The sequence below is a fragment of the Phaethon lepturus genome, unplaced genomic scaffold (assembly GCF_000687285.1).
Source record: "Phaethon lepturus isolate BGI_N335 unplaced genomic scaffold, ASM68728v1 scaffold26911, whole genome shotgun sequence".
In the NCBI taxonomy this organism is placed as follows: domain Eukaryota; kingdom Metazoa; phylum Chordata; class Aves; order Phaethontiformes; family Phaethontidae; genus Phaethon; species Phaethon lepturus.
The window spans coordinates 23980-44666 of record NW_010515971.1 but is presented as its reverse complement, the minus strand read 5'-3'; the positions used below and the strand labels follow the sequence as shown (position 1 = coordinate 44666).

Here is a 20687-nt window from a genome sequence, read left to right as displayed (position 1 = left end):
CATGTTATGTAGGATCACATCCTTTATTTAAATGCCAAACTAAACATAAAGGAGAGGCAGCTGTGTACAACAGGCTACTATTCGGTGTTAAAGCTGCAGAACTATTTAAACAGTACAGAAGACAACAGCATTTGCCTAATATAATGAGGTCCTTGGCAATAGATGTGAAAAAAACCTCTAAGCATATAATGATATATAGACTTCTTAAAAATTACTTAGAAATAACAGCAAAGTCACAGAAGTATGCTAGAAGATGATACATGGCAAAAACTGAAGTTTATCAAAAAAGGTAATATTGTCATTAATTTGAAAAAGACATAACAACAACATAGTTACATGACTATCTCTTATTCGCTAGAAGATGATACATGGCAAAAACTGAAGTTTATCAAAAAAGGTAATATTGTCATTAATTTGAAAAGGCATAACAACAACATAGTTACATGACTACCTCTTATTCAATGGTGTTGATTCTTTTGACTTTTATGGAACGAAATTCCACAGTATAAAATTTGCTTAGTGAGTGCATCACTTTGAGTAACAAAATCTGACTAAAAAAAAGCCTGTCTGAAACAAGGCTGATTATTTAAAATATAGGATTTAAAATTAAAAAATACTTTAAAAGATGCATCAATTTAAATTGAAACCTTTCTTATTAAAGGGTAATGAATTGGTAATCTGACACAGATATACCCGGATGTAATAATTATTCAGTTTTCATCCTACTTGACTAAATATTCTTCTTTGTTCATAGTCAACCTGCAGCACCAAATCTGATCAGCTTTGTGGATGAAGTGTACTTTACATAGATCTAAGCCAACAAGGTTTCTGCATGGGCAAAGTCTGAAAATTCTCAATTGTATTTTTTTATATACTTTTGCCACTAAAAGGACATAATCTTTTAAAAATTACTTCCTCATTAACAATAATTAATAAGTATCTGGCAATATTACAGAAATCAGTATGTTTTGTAGGATTTGTGATATTAATTAAATATACAACTATGAAGCTTGCTGTTTGTGCTGGTTCAGTTCCTGAAAAACTCAAACAGATCTACTGAAAGCAAGATGACAGAAGATTCACTTAGAGGGACGTAACCCAAATTTACCTTCAAAAAAAAGTAAGTTTTATCCAAATAGCATATGGCACAATAATATTTTTCCCAAGTTACACAATCTAGCATATTATTAATATACACATACAAAACTATTTCTATTAAACCCTATGACCATCACTGCACTCTTCCTGATACACTGTTAAGAAACATACTGTCATTCCTAGAAGGAGGAAAAAAAGTTCTCAGTTTATCTATACAAATAAAACCAACTAAAGAATTTGAAGACTGAAAGACTCAATTAAAAGATGTCCATTATGAGAGATGAAAACTAAATTGGGTGAGCTAGCAGGACAGATAATGAAATCCTACCCTCCCTTGACTTTGCAAGACCTTTATCTGTAGAAAAAGGTGAATTAAAAGAAAGTGTAATGGACCCACTTTTACGCTCTACATAACATATTCACTAAATGGAAGATCTGGACACAGAAAGGCTGCAGCATCAAGGCTTATTAGCTCCTCTGTAGAACAAGTTTTTGAAGCAGTCTTCTCAAAACAAACAAGAGACAAGTCAGTAGGGGAAAAAATATAAGTGGAATCAGCCATATAAAAAGACTTCTATTACAGTTTGCATTAAAGGTTTCGTCCTTGGGAAAATATGATCCAGGCAGTGCTGCCAAGGTCAGGGACAGAAACATGCTGAGAAAGAGTTTCTTATGAAGGTTGCAGCTGTCCCAGGAGGCAGTATTTCCTCATACACCTAATTTTCCATGAGTTGAAAACTCATTTCCATATATCCACACACTAGAAAACATTCCATTTGGAAAACACATGCTCCAATCTCTCCAACAATTCTAACTGGTAACAATTAAAGAAGGTTGGTTTGGTTTTTTCCCCCTTTGAAAAACATTCTTCATTTAAAACACTTAAACTGTTAAAAACTTAACCCAGCTTGCAAGTCTGTCAGTGGCCTCCCCATAAGAATATAAACACTAAACTAAAATTAGATAAACAATAAACAAATATATAACAATGCCACAAGTATTTTATTACAGCATTCCTGATATTTTATGCTTCCAACTTTCCTATCCTATTTAGAAGCTTCCAATGCTTTATCCCCATTCAGAACCTGCAAATTAAAGTTCCTTGTGTCAAGTCACATTCAAGCACATAACTCTCTGAATACTGCTAGCCCTTGCTGTTTTTAGAAGGATTTACTCAAACATCAATGGTTTTGCAGGATGCAGGTTTCAGATTGTTGCCATCCTTGGAAGATACTTATCTGGCAATTCTGGGCAAGACCAAGGCACATATTTTATTACGATAATAAAACAAGCATCACTAGTATCTGAAACAATGCAAACAACTACATTTAGGATCAATTAGCATCTGTTCAAGGACACATTTATTTTATCTTAAGAATTTATTTAAAATTATATTTAAGAGAAAGAACATGTCCCTTGGAACTCTTCCCCTCCCTGTTAGTACACCTACACACAAACTGCTCTCATATTACAACTTGTTTTCTTTGGGCCAGTTCACACAATCTGATGTTGATGAATTTATTTACTTGAGATCAGTTCCGTGCTTCCCTCTGTTCCTGTAATGAAGTTATAATTGTGATTTTATAACATTATAGCTATAACCAAATTGTGAATTCATGACATTATGGCTATACCCATGGCAAATGGCTGAAGTTATAAACATCAAACTATAGTTTCACTGCAAGGAGAACCTAGCCTGGAATAACAGGACTACAAAAGATACAACAAGAATACAGAAAGCTTTGACTGTGTTCAGCGTATTTTTTTCTATTTCTGCTCCTCCTGCTTCTGATCCTTTGTAACACCACAGTGTTAACTACCACAGTGGCTTGCAAAGGATCTTTCCATTGCTGAATTCAGCCTTTTTCTTGTTTCCAATGCAAGAAATATCATTCTCAATACTTCACCCTGCCCAACCACTTGAATTTTTATATTAGATCTTCAATACTACTTAGTGTTTGGTGAGAAGGTGTTTGTGAATGTTGGTTTAACTTAAAGGGCCTTTCACAACAGTTTGTTAGTTGTCTAAAGAGCTTTTATTTGTTTGCAAATTTATTTTGGTCAAATCCTTAGTCACCTTTGAAGATCATTCTTTCTCCCTGCTCCAAAATATTCCCTAGTCCATGTACCTTCAGAAAACTCTTCATACAGCTTCTTTAATTCCTTTATCTCAGCTGTGTTTTTCCTGCTAAGAAAATGCTATTTCCTATGACCCCAGCCATTAAGGGGTTGAAAGTTTGGGGACTGAAGAAATGGTACAGTGCATGGCTCCATATTTTAAAAATTGATAATACACATTGGAACAAACAGGTGATTATTCTTAAGGATAAATGACTAGATAATCCATGAAAACTTCTTAAAACCATTTGTATACTACCCTGCATGCCATTCAAGTAATCCTCATAAAATTACTTTTATCTTTTAATTATGATACACATGGCACTAGGCATTATAAAAGCATAACAGTAAACAGGTGCCTATCAAAAAAAAAAAAACCAAAAAACAAAACCAAACCACAAAAACCCCACACATCCAAATTCCCCAGTGACATACATAAGCATGTATGGGCATAAACGTTCTTGATTTTCTTCATATTCCAATTGCAAAATAAACAGCAGATAATCCACTTTGGATTGTGCACACAAGGACAAAAAGTTAGTATTTCAAAGTAGCTAAGAGTTTATTGAACACTTTTTCAAATTAAATCACATACTTCTTCAATATGTGCTAAGGGCTCATAAGCCTCATATAGATCAAAAATACCTCATGTAGGTTTTTAAGTTATTTTTAAGAAACTGTTATTACTGAGCAGCCCAACTCTTACGCTATTTTGAGGAACAGAGAACTACAGTTTGGCCCTCTGAGAACTGATTCAGCCCTCCACAGTAGAATCGGGTATTATAAACGATCTCTTACAAAGCTGTTTTACCCCGATGCCATCCTCCTATTCCTGAAGCCGCATGGCCTGTGCTCAGGAAGACAACGCACAGTTCCTCCCTGTTCTCATTCATTATCTCTCTTCGGATCTGGACCTGGAAAACCTTGTCTTTCTCTCCACACCACACCGGCTAAGGTACCCTGCTAGAACGGGCTTCGTTGTTTTAGTGAACCCCTGACAAATACTGATGCTTCCTTCCAAAAAAGTTTCTGGCTATGTGATAGCAGTGGTTATGTTTGCTTTATGAGAAGCAGTTAGTACAATGATCAAGATTTTCAAAACAAAATAATTTCAGATCTTTCTTACCGACTTGTTGTTTGAAAGCATGAATGTAAACCAACTAGGAATGGGTTACTGGATGCCTGTTCAAACACATGTTTCTCTGTCTGTACCCAATCAATATCCTGAAATAGAGTAATTGAACAATCAGAACTCCTGCTGGATAACCACTGTGGGTATTCCCAGAAAAGAAATTGTGAACATCTATGCTCCCTTACATATACCGTCATCGTTACATACGTTCTTCAGAAAGACAAAACCCCCTAAAATCTGGAGGAAGTTATAAGACATTGTAATTCAATTACATATTCAGAAGTTTCTTAACCATTTAGAAGGGTCTGCACAAAATTTAAGCCATTTAAAAATATCATACATCTGCAATATTTGATACATTGTTCGTACTGGTTCATAAAAATAAACTCAATTATCTTAGATAAATGATCCTAAGGCTGCTGAAGCAACTCATGCCAGTAACACAAGCAATGTGAATCTCCAGTTTTTGAAAGGTTCAAATAAACTGAACTTCATTTGCTCATCTGAAACTCAAAATTAATTCAATGAAACTATCAAACCCCAATTAGCTTGTCCAACCAAAATAATTCTTGAAAGTATCACAGACTACCTTTAATACTTCAACAAGGAGAAGTCCTGAATACCCAGTGCAATACCATATAATAAAAATCTACCAAAATTTGAATTATACTAGCGTAGTACTGCAAAATTCAGATCCATACCAAAGCATTCAATCATTTTTCATATGGCCATATAGAATTTAAACCTGATGGACAACTGGTTTTAGCAGTAGATACTCACTCTTCACGCCAATACACAGATCACGTTCCACCCTGCAAACACTCAGTACCCTGCCAACAAACTAGAAATATAATTGTTCCAAAAATTCTCCATTTCCACTTTCCAACCAATCTGAAGACAACCAAGACAGATACTGAGAAACCAGGGCTTCCTGTCAAGGATAGGTAGTGAAACTAAAGTCTCAAAGGAAATCACGAAATGTCACCATCAATAAATAAATCTGTTCGGTTCTGTGTTCAGACACACCCGAAGAAACACCACCTTGGAAGGTTAAACCTTGGTCCAAACATGAGCCAAAAAATACAATTTTGAATCAAACAATAAGCATGTCCTCTTCTTTTTGGTTTTACTGAATGAGCTTCTCTTTAAGAGTCTTTGGAGTTACCCATTCAGTATTGTACTTGTGTACCAGTACATTAGTATTATACTAGTGCACTACTGTTAACAAGATCAAGCTTAGAAAAATGTAATAGCAGAAGCCCAGATATTTGATTTGCTCCAATCTCATTTAGAAAAACTACCTTTACTTCTCTCCAATAGGAACCATTACCTGGAGAGCACTAGTTGATTTAAAACATATTGATACTTGCTACATAATTCATTTTCTTTATCCATGAAACACTTACTAGGCGAAATGTCCATTACTTGCAATATCTCATGCATTCACAGAATTCAGTGAATTTCCTATCAATTCCCAGAACGTCATTATACAGCTTATTTTATACAAAAGAAAAACCACTTAGCTCAATCTTCCTATGTAATTATGTATGATATCCACTATTCAAGAAAGACTTTTCTCATCTACCCTCCGATTCTCAGTCACAACTACTTAATTCATTAAATAATACTGCTCTTTAGCTTCTACCTTCTTGGAAAAACACGTGTTAAAAAAGAAACAGTAAATAAACTACACAGTTTAATCTTTGGTCATAAAAAGAGAAGTCAAATATATGACCAAGCCAAAGTATTTTAGAAGAACTTTACAACCTTACTCTCCCAACCCTAGCCTCTAGAGTAATGACAAAAAATGGCAGCCATAGAAACTGATTGAAACTACCAACACAAGTAGTACTTAAAACAATGTGGTTTGGTTTTTTCCAACATCCTACTTTCACAAAATCCAGTTTTCCTAACAGCATAAAATTAATATAACATCATCAGCCTAAAAATTACACTCTATTTGAAAAATTCACTTTATATTGTAAGAACAGCTATATAAGAAATTCCCTACCAGGTGAGACTGATTGTCCATCTCTCTTTTTCCTTAGTTTTTTTACAGTTTGGGAATCCACCCAGAAGGGATGACACAGTACTACTTTACTGTTCAAGTATTTAATGGCATCATACGTTGCGTGCCCCATCTTATACACTGCAACTCCTGCACAAGCATGTCACGCCGCAGCGTTCCAATAAAGCTGGTAGCCTCACAACACTTACTCTGTCAGGTGTCTCAGCTGTTTTATCAGCTGTGGTCTGACCACATGCATTCCAGTTCCCCATCCCCTGTTCCATTACTTAACACAGCAGGTTCCAGTCTAACAGCATTGTAGGTGGTTCAAATCTGCCTTGCTTGCTGTGACTGGCTCATCACATTTACGAAAAAACCAGAATGGATATAAAATCTATACCTTTCAAGAAGTGTGAATATTATAGGAAAAAGATGAAGGGTTGGGCTGTTTCCTCCCTGCCCCCTCCCCCCCCCCCAACTTGTGCATTTGAGATCCTGTGTTAAAAAAATTTCAACAGGACTTTGAAAATAATCGATAAATGCAGCACTGATTTCTGCGGCAGACAGAATTTTTTTTAAAAGCCACTGAAACCATAGTGACCTCAAATGGTAGCAGCATGAGGTTTTTTAAACCCATGGAAAAAATATTCCAGAGTACCGTGTCACCTGCACATAAGCTCTGTAACTGTGACTGTAAGAACAGTTCCAGCTCCTATTTTGAAATACAGACAATACTTTGCAAACAGCTACATTCATTTGCCTTAGAAAACACCTTTGTTTTCTTCTAAAATTAAGTGCCCAAATTCTACCCTAGCTATCTCATTACTTACATATTAGCACATCCAGGTTGGAGTATTTTTCACATGCATTCTACTAAGACTATTAATAAATTGTTAATTGTTATTAAAATAAGGGACACTTCTCTCAGATTTAATCTTGGTGCTTCATTGTAGTTGATAACAAATTAGTTCAAATGTCAGTAAAACTTCCATCACAGAAATGTTGCCTAAAGTCTTCGCTGTTTTCTTAAGTTGGATGTTTGTTAAAGCATATTAAAGTTTTTACGATATGTAATGCAATGCAATTAACACAGACTTTTACCTCATCATCATGGACCAATTCTTTTTTCACTACTTTCATAGCATAAATTTGATCATTCTTTTTTAACCGAACTAAAAGAACTTTGGCATAACTTCCACGTCCGATAACTCTGATTAAATCGAAGTCCTGTAGTCCAAGCCCCTGAGAAATCTTAATTCCATCCATTCCATCAATGACTGGTTTGATATCCTGTATAAAAAGAAACAGATGTTGGAAACAGAAGATTTTTTCATAACAAGTAACTATTAAAGCAAAGAGGTCCCAAAACCACTGGACAGAATTTGCTGAGTTTGCTTGTCATTGTCACTGGCACACAGATTCGAATGGCCAATTCTAACACATTTGTTTAGAAATGTTTGGTTGGTATTGGTTTTGCTCTTACTAAAAGTACTGTGTTTTTCAAGGCAGCCGTTCATTCAATGAATCATTTAACTATGCCGACCAGAAAATAGAAAGCAATGCCTTGAGAAATGAGGTTTCATTCTAATTCTTCAAGCACAGGCCATGTAGAATTATCTTTTGCACTTAACGGAAGACCATCTTTCATATTCTGACAGATATTTTAGTACAAATTTAAAAAAGCTGTCTGGAAAGAAGACAGATAAGGAAACAATAATTTGCTAAAGACCATACCTGTCTTGGTTTGAGTTTAGCCAACAGCTGTCTAACAAGTTCACTACAGTTTTAATGAAAATGTGGATTTCTAATAGGTACCTGGGAACATACAGAAGTGGATGACAATTTCTGAAATGCGAGAACTTGCAGAAAATATTCCACTACAAAGAATGTTATTTTAAAATTAATTATTTAAAAGACAAATTTTGTCTTGACTGTTTGCTAAATTAGATGTGAGTATGTAAGACTGAAGATCAAGCAGTTGAACTAGACAAATGCAGCATGTACTTTGACATTTCATGTTTTACCAATATATACAATGCTTGGACATACTTCTGCGGCCTATTTTTATCTGACCTCACACTACTGTACTTGTAGACAGATCAGCATTCTGCTGAACTATGGAAAGTATTTATATAAAGAATCTTGATCTAGGATTGACTGCTATTAGAAGAGATTGCTCTGAGCTTAAAGATTCTAGTCAACAAAGCTACCAGAATGCCACTTCCTCACTGTAGAATACCTTAAATTATTTTAGTAAAGCTCAAAAGCAAGGTGGGAAAATCAGAGCAGCATAATTCAGGACAGTTGAGCAAACAGCACCTACTAAATTTTTAACACAAACAGTATCTATCTGAGCACTAATCACAGTCCAAGTCAGCAATTCTAGATAGCAATTAAAAAAAGTCTCTGACGTGTTTTAAATTTATACCCTTCCATTGCTGAGTTTGATATAAAAATCTAAAGATACGTGAATGAAAATAAGGCAGTCACTTAACCGAGAACAGGACTACTCAAGTGTGAAATAATCGTAGTGACAAGTATTGTAATGGAGGTAGAGGAAAAAAGGTGCAGGCTTGTTAAGAGTGGGATAAACTAACTGCTAGTATTCTGCAGAGTGCATGCTATTTATTTTAAATATGCCAGAAGCATTTTAAAAGAAATTACTTGAAGCCCTTAAAGTGTATTGGGATTTTTTAAACTGCTTTAAGGGAAGAACATTCTTGGCATGCAGAGATAGTGTTAGACCATCTACAAAAGAGATGGAAAAAAAGAGAGTTTAAGTGTATGTTATTCTACTTGTATTTCCACAGGAGCTGTCTATAAATTGTTAGATATTATTTATATAAAACATCTCAGAGCTGGACAGTTAATGTATTATCAGACTGAACCAACTTTCATAATGATAGCCTGCAGAGGTAGCCTGAGGGTGATAAAGGGTATACATCCATTACAGAGAGCAAACAAAACAATGTCAAAGCCACCATTTGTTGCAAGGACCAATAAAGTCAAACCCTCTGCTAAATTACTCTTGTTCCAACATGAATGGAGGGGCGAAAAAGAAAAAAAAAGTCTCTCTCACATCATGATTGGGATAACAAGAGCTGTATACAGAGGAAACCTGAAAAATCCAACAACAATGCTTTAAAAAAACCCCACCTGTTTTCAGAAAGAAAACCCCAGACTATTTTTTTTTTTTAAAGGTAGTAGAAAAAAATACGACAAATAATAAACTATTTTATAAAAAGTTGTGTGATTAAGAATGTGTAAATATGAATTACAAAAATATTTCTAAAACATACCTCAGAGTCATCTTTAATGTCGTGTTTACGGTTTGAAGGAATGTAGGGAACTGGAAAAGAAAACAAACAAGTAGTGTGGTTAAGGCCTTCATTAGAAATAATTTAAAAAACTGATACATTGAAAGATGATTTAGTAGCTTAGGGTCAACAGTTTGCTTTAAATATTATGGGACACTTGATCAAATTTTTCCACTTATTACTGTAATCCTGACAGCAGATCCTAAGGGCACTGCAGAAACAACCAACTGTGAGATAGTAAGAAATTCATCAGTGAACCTTTGAGTTCATAATAGTATCTGACAAAGGTCAGAGTAATTTTGGAGAATGGGTATGATAAATGGGTCCTTAAAACAAGACAGGTTAAACCATCAAAAATATTAACCTAGGAAGATTACTCCAATTTGCACAAAATTAAGAAATACTTGAAGTCTGAGGGTGCACTTGTATTAACACCATAGTCTGGATCCGAAGTGCATGTTTTCTGTTTCTTTTAAAAAGTAAATCTGTTGTTGCCAGTTGCTCCATGCTTAACTTCACATTCTGGAATGGTTTCAGAGCAAATGAATTGAGGACTAAACCAAACCAGACGATATGTTTCCCGAGTACATTTCCTGTAATTGAGTCCCTAACAAGCATTTTGTCCATGGGACTAAACTAGAGCTAATCCAAAGTAAACTTTAAAAAAACCCAAACAGGTAGACTGGAAACTGGGCCTTCAAGTGGGGTAACACATGAATGCCAACTTAAGAAGAAAGTACTCACTTCCATCAGTTTCTTCTGAAGGGAGGTCAACTTCATCATTTTTATGATCTAACTGAGGTTCCTGGGAAGGCATGACCGAATCCTTGCAAAATACATAGGTTGTATAGGGGGAAAAAAGAAAATTGGTTTATGCAGTCCCTTTTAAGCGAGTATGTCTTGCCATGTAATACAATACAATGAGAACCTTACATTTGTATCTTCCAGAATAAAAACTGGATTTTGTAAAAAGTATTTCCAAATATTAACATTTTGTAATGCATTGTAGAAGTCAGCCTACCAAAAGCCTAAATGCTATGTCAACCATTCTCCACAACTACAACAGACACCTAGCTCTCTTCTAAAAGTAAGATTAGCATATTTTATTGCCAAGTTCAAACTTTAACTTTAAGACTTCTGAGTCTGTTTCACATGGAACTGCAAGACAGTAAACACTTCAGCATGATGTTACACACTCAATTTAGAGCACTAGCATATTCCTTTTCTGTTTAAAAACCAGGAATTGTTACTCATTATGCAAGGGTGTTGCATAAATTGGTAAAGATCACAATACCAAATAGTTTTATAGTACGTTTGGACACTGGTCTCATTCACAACTCACAATGAGACATGTAGGACCGTTGCAGTAGGTATAGCAACATGCATAAATAAGTTGGCAAAGAAACTAGTAATGTCAAGTCACATGCAATACCAATAAAGAAAAATACTGGTTAAACTTTTGAGTTAGAAAAAACACAATGCAACCACCAGTGAGATACTGGTTATAGTCTGCAATGAGGAAGGGCTCATCTCTCCCTGAGGAAGGGCTAAAATTCAGGGATACAGATTAATGGTTAAAGCCTAGGAAAGACACTAGCATTGCCAGTGGAATACATGAACAAAATGGAGAGGATGAGAACAGTACTGGAGAAACTGAGATGGCAAGAACATGAAAGCAACAAAGCCTTTTTGCAAGCAGTAGTGCAAAAAACACACAAATGCCTTAGTTCTTAAAACATTCCCACAGGCTAAAAGGAACAACACAAAGATTGTCAGTGGCAATTCTTTATCTAGCTGTAAAATACAATATGTCTACTGGAGAAAAACTCAAAACTTGCTCACACTTAAACCACACCACAAGTTTTCTTTTCTCACTTTGTCCCTACTGCTCACAGTCCAAAGGCTTATCCTCCATAGATATTTCAGAAGCTGAACACCAAATGCCACCAAGCGTCACAAACCTACAACCATGCGCAGCATTTAAGTACTTCGGATGCACATCTATCAACACAGGACACAATGAAGCATCTTAGCCTGATACAGAATGCGAACTTACCATATGCCTTTTGCAGGTCAGTGGAACAAGTATATGACAACGTTTATGGACCAACAGTTTGCAGTTGATACACTTGTAGCCTTGCCTTCCGAGACCCCATATCCTTTCACTGCACTGGCCACAATACGCTCTCTAAAAGCCAGAATGCATATTATAAATTCAATTATCAATTTCTTTCTGTAGGTGAGTAGTTACCCAGCAGCAAGAATCCACCCTAGTCACCTCCTAATAGATATTCAATAATAATTCTTCTAGAACATCTGGAGTTTCCCGAATAACTGAATGTTACACTTCATACTTAGAATTCAGCTACATGCAGTCCTTTTTTAATGAGTGTTAAGAAAACCAGTATCTCAAGCACACAGAACACATTACAGACTAACATTAGCAAATCATTCTTAGACAATAAGTGTATATTGTTCTGAAATAGGTTACCCAAAATTGACAGGAATTTATACTACACAATTATGCATAAAAAGCACCCAAACTGCTTTGGAGAACACTGGCACAAAATGTTAGAGACAAGTTCCAAGTACGAATAGCGTTCTATATCTGCACCTATATACTTCAGCAGTGGTAGAACATCAGCAGAAACTTTGCATAATTAGAACTCTTATCTATCAAGTCTGATATAAAACCTCTACTGGTTGCACTATTTAATATAAAAAATACATGGCCTTTTTTTATACATGCAACAAAATGGCAGCTGAATAATCAAAATGAGGGCAAATTAGGAGGCCAGACATTCTACCGCTGACTTTGACAGGGCAGGTCTTTAAATAAATTTTCCAGTGTATGTGTGCTATGGTCATTTTATTCACTTCACCCAAAGTGCCAAATAGCAATCTCAGATTCTTACATGCCAAGAAGTCACCTAGTCTCAGTTATCCCTCTACACAGTGCACAGGTTGCCAACAGAAGACTTATTCATTATTCCAGATCTGCAAATTTTCTCCAGTAATTACCGTAACAGGCTAAGACATTGCCTATCATTCTGCAAGCTGCACATGAAGTCCTGCACTAATCCCCCATTTCAGGCTTACACAGAACTCTGCAACTGTCCCAAAGCCACAAAACAGTGAAAGTCTGTTCCTCTCGGCAAACTGCAAGTTAGAGTGCGGTTATTCAGATCCTCAGACTAATGAATCACACACGGTGTCCTGCCCAAAAGTATTAAAGCTACCATAAACCCTTATTACTAGCAGTATTAGGAAAAAAGATTTAAAAAATAGATCAAAGAATGGATCGTTTTAAAAAAGGTTTTCTGTATTGCCCTTCTTATGCTTTGATAGTTGCAGAAAACAAAACTTAACTACATCCCATTCATCTATACATCGAGTCCTCTTTGATGAGGAGAAACCCCAACTACATTTTGGGGGAGGGGGGGAAATAAAAAAAACATACTGCCTAATAAGAGAGGAAGCCTTGGACATTTATAGTCACTTCTTTCAAAATTCCTGGTCCATCAGACTTCCCACTCTTGTATAGTTTTGGCAGCAATAATATTAAGACTAAATAAAATGTCTTAGGCCCTGGAAACTACATACAAGAAAATAAATCTCATTTACTTCAGTCAGATGCAGGGAAGCAAGAGGAAAAAAAAAAAAGGGGGGATGTAGGGGCAGCTCCCAAATTCCTTCAATAACACAGGTATCCCTCTCTAGCTCTCCAAAGTGCATACAAACACAGCAGTAAGAGTTAACCGTTATACCACGGTCAATAAGATTACAGTTTAGATCCTTGCATGTGTTCATTTACCTGAATTACCGGAAAAAGTTTTAAAAGGTTATTTTCAAAAAGGAATGAATTCTTAAGGTAATATTCAATATTATGAATGAATTCATAAGGTAGTATTCTAGCCTTAAAAATTCAGTCAACGTTAAAATTTGGTATCTAATTCAGTAACACACACATATGACCATAATTTATTATCAATTTATACATTTTAATATCTCATTTTACAGTTCACGTCAACTTTATTACTAACTTCAGTTGGACATGGTTTGTGTTATGGCTTTATACGATTTCATTTGTATACAGACAGTTATAACAAAGTAGTCTTGTTTAGGATTGTTCACAAATGGGCATACTAATGAGGTTTCAAAATCTGTATGCGTATACTCACTATTTGCCTGATTTCAATTAAAATATCATTATCTATAATATTATGTATTATTAATGTGACAGTTTGCATTCGCAACATTTCAAAGAAGTACGTTTTAACTATGTAGCAAATAAGCACAAAAAAGTGTATGTGTTTCATACTATAAATTAAAAAAATTGAGTTGGTACACCACATTATACAAATACATGTTATTCAGATATGTAACATTTTTCACAGATCTAGTGATAAGATACTGAGTTTTAAGGGGCTTTTCCTTCTTTCAATGCAGTTTCAGGATGGGAAGAAAAAAATGCTAGTTTCATTTAAAAAAATTGTTACTGCTGAATCAAAAAGTTAACTCACCTCACTGTATTCAGTTTTGTATGGAATTCCCAGAAATGTATACTACATTTTGTATATATGCTGCAATACTTAGGCATAATGGGATAACTGAAGGAGGAGTCTCAGCCTTAAAGCTATATTCCCTTGCTTATGTGGATTAAGTCAGATTCTTAATGCAGTTGTACTTTAGCTCACTAAACCAGATAATTTTTTTCTTAGTTAGATTATGTAATACCTCAGATTAAAAATAGTTAAAGCTAACATCAAGAGCTCAAATCTTTAACAACGACAAAAAGTACTGAAGGTAAAAGATTATGCTAACAAGCAAACAATCACATAAAGAGTGGAGAGGAGAAAAGCTGCTCTAAGTATGCATCAGTTTAAACAGTCACAAAACGAGGGGTTTTTTTAGAGACTTTAAAAATAATTTCCACTAATCACATATTATGAACTCCACCCCAGATTCAAAGACTTTCAAGTTTTTCTGATTGTTGACCTGAATAACACTGTATAGACCAAGAAGTCACATGAATAAGCATCTTGCTTTTCCTTTCTTTTCAACATTCAAATACAGAAAAAGCACAGACTGAGAAAACAATTACCACAGAACATTACCAAAACCCAACATTTTATGCAACAGTACTCACTCTGTTAAAACGTTTGGCTTGAAACAAATGCCCATTCACTCGGTACAGCTTCCTCCATCTTCTGGCTCCACGTCGGTAAATTGATTCTAAGAAAGAAATTAAAAAGGTGTAAAGCAGCAGCATAGTAGCACAGCAATACCAGACATGCTATGTTTAAGCAAGCTGCAACTTAAAACAATATTGCTTTTCTAAATATCAACACACAGCTAAAATCCCTGCTGGTTTGTTTTGGTTTTTTTTTTTTTTTTAAAAGGCAGCCATAAATGACAGCCTCTGCAGGATGCGCTTTCACTACTGCCTCTCCCTTTTCTCTATCCCTGTCTCTTTTTTCCTCACATGATCATAATCTTGTTACAGTTTCTTGGCTGCTTGCTGTTCAAGCTCAGGTGAGAGGGACAGATAACTGTTAAAGAAACAGCTTCCTCTGGTAAAATTACGATGCTGATCTCGCCATGTCACCTCATACATGAACACAGAAAGGATGTTTAGTGCTAATACTGCTTTAGATATGCAATATTAAAGATGCTACAAGTCTTGAGAGTTACATTATTTGACCTCATTTTTATCTTGCCATTAAACATTACCAAAGTATTTCTTCTGTTAGGGAAACAGTTCAGCTGCATGTCTGCAATGATTTCCAATATATTCTAAACATAACAACAAGAAATCATTTAATCTGTTTAAGCCGCACTTTCCAAGAGGCCATACATGATAGCACCTAGCATCTACACCAAATCTTTTTTGTTGTCACATTTCAGACACACATGTGCAATTTTTTTGTGACTGGCTAATTAGAGAATTTATACTTAATACTAAGTACTGAAAAATGTATTGTGCAACACCGGTACTATTTGGAGCTGCACACAGCTGTAATAGTGACAACAGCCAACCCCTGGCACATAACCAGGATCATGAGCTTTCCATAGCAGGCAATACAATTAGGTACTGGGTGGAATTGGAAGCAAAAGAAGAGGGGGGTGCGTTAAGCAAAAAATTCAGCAGTGATCTTAACACTGACAACACACTCCTGCTACCCAGAGGCTAAAAAATGAAAAACAAAGTCAGATTTGGCAAGATTTTCACTGCTGAATAATTAGTTCGAATTACACCTATTAAGAAATTCAAATTTGGAAGTTCTCGAAGTTTACCGTAATATTTAAAGTTAACAAGCATATTTTAGACAGCGAAACAAGTCTGACACGTCCCCTTAAACATTTCCAAGACAAGTATTTTACAGTGTTTTTATGGGTGTTCTAATATCCTCTTACTTGAAACAGAAATGTGAAAGACTAGTATAACTTTTATTTTTATATCATTATTTTAAAGCTATCTCCAAAAACACGATGATAAGATTTTCCAATAAAAAGTTTTATGTATGCCTTTTTAAAAACAAACTGTTTATACTAGTTATAATGCAACTTAACCCAGTTGGCAGCTTGTACAAAATGTATTTCACCTACTTTGAACAGAAAAACCAGTAACTACAGCAGTTACATATGGAATGAAGGACGAAACAGCATAGGAAGTATAAATAACTCTGAGAAAACAACAGCAAAATATACACTTTTACAGTATCTTGTGGGTGGCTACATATATGCTATATTTGGTACCTAGGTACACTGGTTCTGCCAACCCAAACAACTCAGTTTTGTAATAAGTAATTGTATTTCATCAATATAAAATGATCCTCGCTTATTCCCTGTCACCTTAACAGGGTCTATGATATCGCTTAATTTTTCTCTTCTAGAAGAGTTGCAACTTCTGTGAGAATCTCAATCAGGAAGCTGAACAGGATGGGGGGGGTGATGATGTGGTTTTTTTGTTTGTTTGTTTTTAAACTGAGAGTCCAGTATTATGTTAGCAGCTAATGCTATCCTTTAATCAGTCTAATACAAGTGAAACAATCTGTAACAACCAATATCATATGTAGAAAAATATGTAACCCAAATGCCCCAGACAACACAGCAAAGAACATTTACTATAAAAACTTTGATAGACTCGATTGATAAGCATTGCCATGTTCTGACAAGATATTGAACTGTGAATTTATAATCCTCAGAAGTTAATGCAAAGCCATCTTAAAGTTTATTCTTGTTTCTGTCTTAAGTTTTAAACGGTTATATTTTAAATACCCACACCTTATCAAAGGTGAAGTCTTTTTTAATTGTGTTATTAAAAACCCAAACATTTTCACCATCAAAAGGTAACACAAGTAGTAGATAGATAGTTTATTTGTTGAAAAATTATTTTAACTTAATATTGAGCAAGCCAAAAAAAAAAATCACAGGGTGCTGACATACAATGTATGAACACTGATTGTAATACTGATTTTAGATACTCTATTTTTGTCCTTCAAAAGCAAGGCAAATAAAAGTACTGAAGTTTCTGTGACTCCACAAACCTGCAGTGCCAAATCCACAAACATTCACCTTACTCTATTCACATGTGCAAATGTTTACTTTGCAAGTGTTTGAAACAGACATTGCACTATTAAATGAATTGTGAAGAATTTGGAAAAAAAACAACTTCTCAAAGGAGCTGAAAGACTGCATGCCATAGAAGTGGCAAAGATACAGTCACTAGAATAGAGGTGTATCACTTGATATGTTTGACTCACATAGCTCTTCAAAATCTGCCAAATACAAACTTTAAAGCAACAAAAACCCCTGCTTTCCTAAGTGCAAAAAAATTTAAATGAGAACCTTGCAAAACTATTGCAAAGTTTTTGCCTAAAAATATGCTCAAACACAAAAGCATCAATGAAAGACTGTTCCACCATTTGTAGGATGACTTTTCACCAAGAGGAAAAAAAACAAACCTTCACAAGGATTTTGTCCAAAATAGCTAATTGATTCATTAGACAAAGCACCATATGGAGGCAAGCTAATACATCTGTGTTCTGAACATTAGCTTATCACTGACATGAGGAGTATTAAGTGAATGAAAAGTTAACAAGCAGCTTGGGCTGATGAAGTCTGTAAATAAAGGAGCAAGTCACTTCCCTAATTAATGATAAATATTAAATCAAAGTCAAGGTTTTACAACATATACTTGTGAGGCAACAGCGTAACAAAACCTGAGCTTATTATAGCATAGCTTTAAAAAAGTAGGAACCCCTACAGTCTACCACTATGACTGCCACTGATTCAGCATACAGTCTAAGGCAAACCAATTCCTATTTCCCATCTCTAAAAGGGGCTAAGGTAAAAAAAGAGAAAACAGCAGTCATTGCAAGACACACCTTTATATCACTAGTTCTGCTATTTTTATTATTGTTACACAATGAGATCAAATTTATATGACAGAACAGTATGTTCTTAGTATCATCAATACTAGTACTCATGTCTAACTCCTATCCAGTCAGTGGCACAAAGTTTAGCTGGAGTCCAGCGACCATCAGCACACCAAAACTGACAACAGTAGCTCCAATTCTGTTCAACATCCTCCTGAATGATCTGCATGGGGCAGAGCATACCCTCAGCAAGTTCACCGACAGCACAGAACTGGGAGGAGTGGCCGATACAGCAAATGGCTGTGCCAGAGATCTCAACCTCTGGAGAACCAAGCGGCAGGAACCTCGTGAAGTTCAAAGGAAAGCGCAAAGTCCTGCACAAAGGGAGGAACAACCCCAGGCACCAGTATATGCTAAGGGCCAGGCAGCTGGAAAGCAGCTTTGAAGAAAAGGAGCTGGGGGTCCTGGTGGGCACAAAGTTGAACACAAGCCAGCAATGTACCCTTGTGGCAAAGGCAGCTAACAGTGTCCTGTTTTAGGACCTGTTTTAGCCTGTGTTTAGGGCTGTGTTAGGAAGAACAGTGCCAGCAGGTCAACGGAGGGGATACTTCCCCCTCTACTCAGCACTTGTGAGGCCACATCTGGAGTAGTGTGTCCAGTTTTGGGCTCCCGAGTACACGAGAGGCATGGTGCTAATGGAGAGAGACCAGAGAAGGGCCATGAAGACGATTAAGGGACTGCAGGACCTCTCATATGAGGGAAGGCTGGGCGAGTTGGGACTGTTTAGTCTAGAGAAGGCTCAGAGACATCTCAGTGTGTACAAATACCTGAAGAGAAGGTGTAACCAAGACTGAGTCAGACTGTTTCCAGTGGTGCCCAGTGACAAGACAACAGGCAGTGGGCACAAACTGAAACAAATCTGAACATCAGGAAACACTTCTTCACAGTGAGGTTCACTGAGCACTGGAACAGGTCACCCAGAGAGGTTGTAGAGATATTCAAAAGCCATCTGGACATGATCCTGTGCAACCTGCTTAGACCTGGAACCTACAGACCTGGACTAAAGTGTGTATTCTATGTATCTAGTAATGCACTAATGTAACAGGACACTCTCCTTTAAAATTTGCTTACAGCTAATGGCAGATTATAAAAAGGAGTTTGGGGGTTTTAGTATCATTATTACTTTGAAGCATTATCAGCTTCAAAATCCTAACTAGAGCTATACTATACCAAACAGACCATCCTGAACAATAAACAGGTTCTTAAAATGGCAATAAGTATGTATCTTGAAATAAGAAACAAAAAAATCTATCAGTGTTCTTTGTAATGTGTGAACAAAGCTCTAACCTTAGTATGCATTTCACCCCTACACTTCATACGGGAAACACATACTTCTGAACCTGAAACCAAATGTTTTGGTATGTGTTTCTAGAACACTTTAGATGAAAACAAATAAGGGATCCTGTGATTCTTGATAACTAAGAACTACCAAAAAGTTTTTACAGCCACGCTTGATCCCAGCCACCTACAAAAAGGAATGCCATCACAATACCATGAGTATTTAATTACTATGTTTAGTGAAAATGGCTACTTCTTCATTTATTTTACAGTACAGATCAATTAACTCATTAAGGACTTTGAGTTAGCTGCTTGGAGGCTGAAGGAGATATCATACCCCTAATTAAACAAAGTAATCTTTCCTCTCTGATGGGTATTAAAGACAAGCCTTCACCTAACAAAAAAGAAAGAATTGAATATTCGCCTTGTATGTGAACAAGTTTTACATTTTAATACATTTTAAGCTGCTAACAGGGATAACAAGTTTTTATTGGGAAACACATACACATGCTAGTTACAATGAATATACCAAACTTTACCTACTTCCAAGATTGGAAAATTGGAGGAAAAAAAAAGAAAGAGGAGACTTTCTCAAGTTAAGATTACAAGGGCAATAAAAATACTCAAACTGAATGTCTGAAACAAAATTAACCATCTGCCTCTAAACAAAAAGCAATGTGAAACATTTGACTGTTGCTGTTGCACAATTCTCTCTGTTGTCAAGCTGTGCACCTACATCACTAATAGTAATGCACCATGAACCAACCTTGTAAATATATTTATTCTCTAGGGTTGGAGTTCTTCATCTTTTAAAAATATTGTAGAAAAAACTTTTAAGGAAAAAATTAAATACACACACAAATTTAATTGTGGACACAAATGGATGAGCAATTTGTCTATTGTTCAGTGTTCATTCCAAATTAACTGATCTACAGAAGAAGATACTCCTCCAATCCAAAATGATCTCCTCGGAACTTAGCAGAAAGGATGTGAAGCTTGCCTTTGAAAAAGCAAGTTGGTAAGCAGGGAGAAACAGAAGGCATAATTATTTTTCAATGGCAACATACTGTCCCAGCACTGGAGAAGAGAAACAATTTAAAAGACAGGCCCAACCTGCCCCAAGCCCAAAATATTACTTTTTTAATCTGAGAGTTTCGAAATGCTTGTATTTGCCAGAATATATAAGAGAATTCATCAGGTGTCTGAGAAGTGTGGTTTACACCAACGAATGGCAGTAAAATGGCCATAAAAAAATAACTTCTTTGCATTTGGACTTACAAATGCAATTCCAAAGT

At 35.8% G+C, this 20687-nt stretch overlaps 1 protein-coding gene across 1 annotated transcript in view; it reads right to left on the bottom strand.

Annotated features, from left to right (window-relative positions):
* PRKCZ (protein kinase C, zeta) overlaps positions 1 to 20687 on the bottom strand; it is a 64699-nt gene that overhangs the window by 20916 nt on the left and 23096 nt on the right. Inside the window, exons 5-10 of the mRNA XM_010295940.1 lie at positions 14823 to 14908; positions 11730 to 11861; positions 10418 to 10499; positions 9656 to 9705; positions 7458 to 7646; positions 4343 to 4440 (exon numbers count right to left, since the gene is read on the bottom strand). Of these exons, the coding sequence (XP_010294242.1) occupies positions 4343 to 4440; positions 7458 to 7646; positions 9656 to 9705; positions 10418 to 10499; positions 11730 to 11861; positions 14823 to 14908 (637 nt within the window). The remainder of the gene's footprint in view (positions 1 to 4342; positions 4441 to 7457; positions 7647 to 9655; positions 9706 to 10417; positions 10500 to 11729; positions 11862 to 14822; positions 14909 to 20687) is intronic.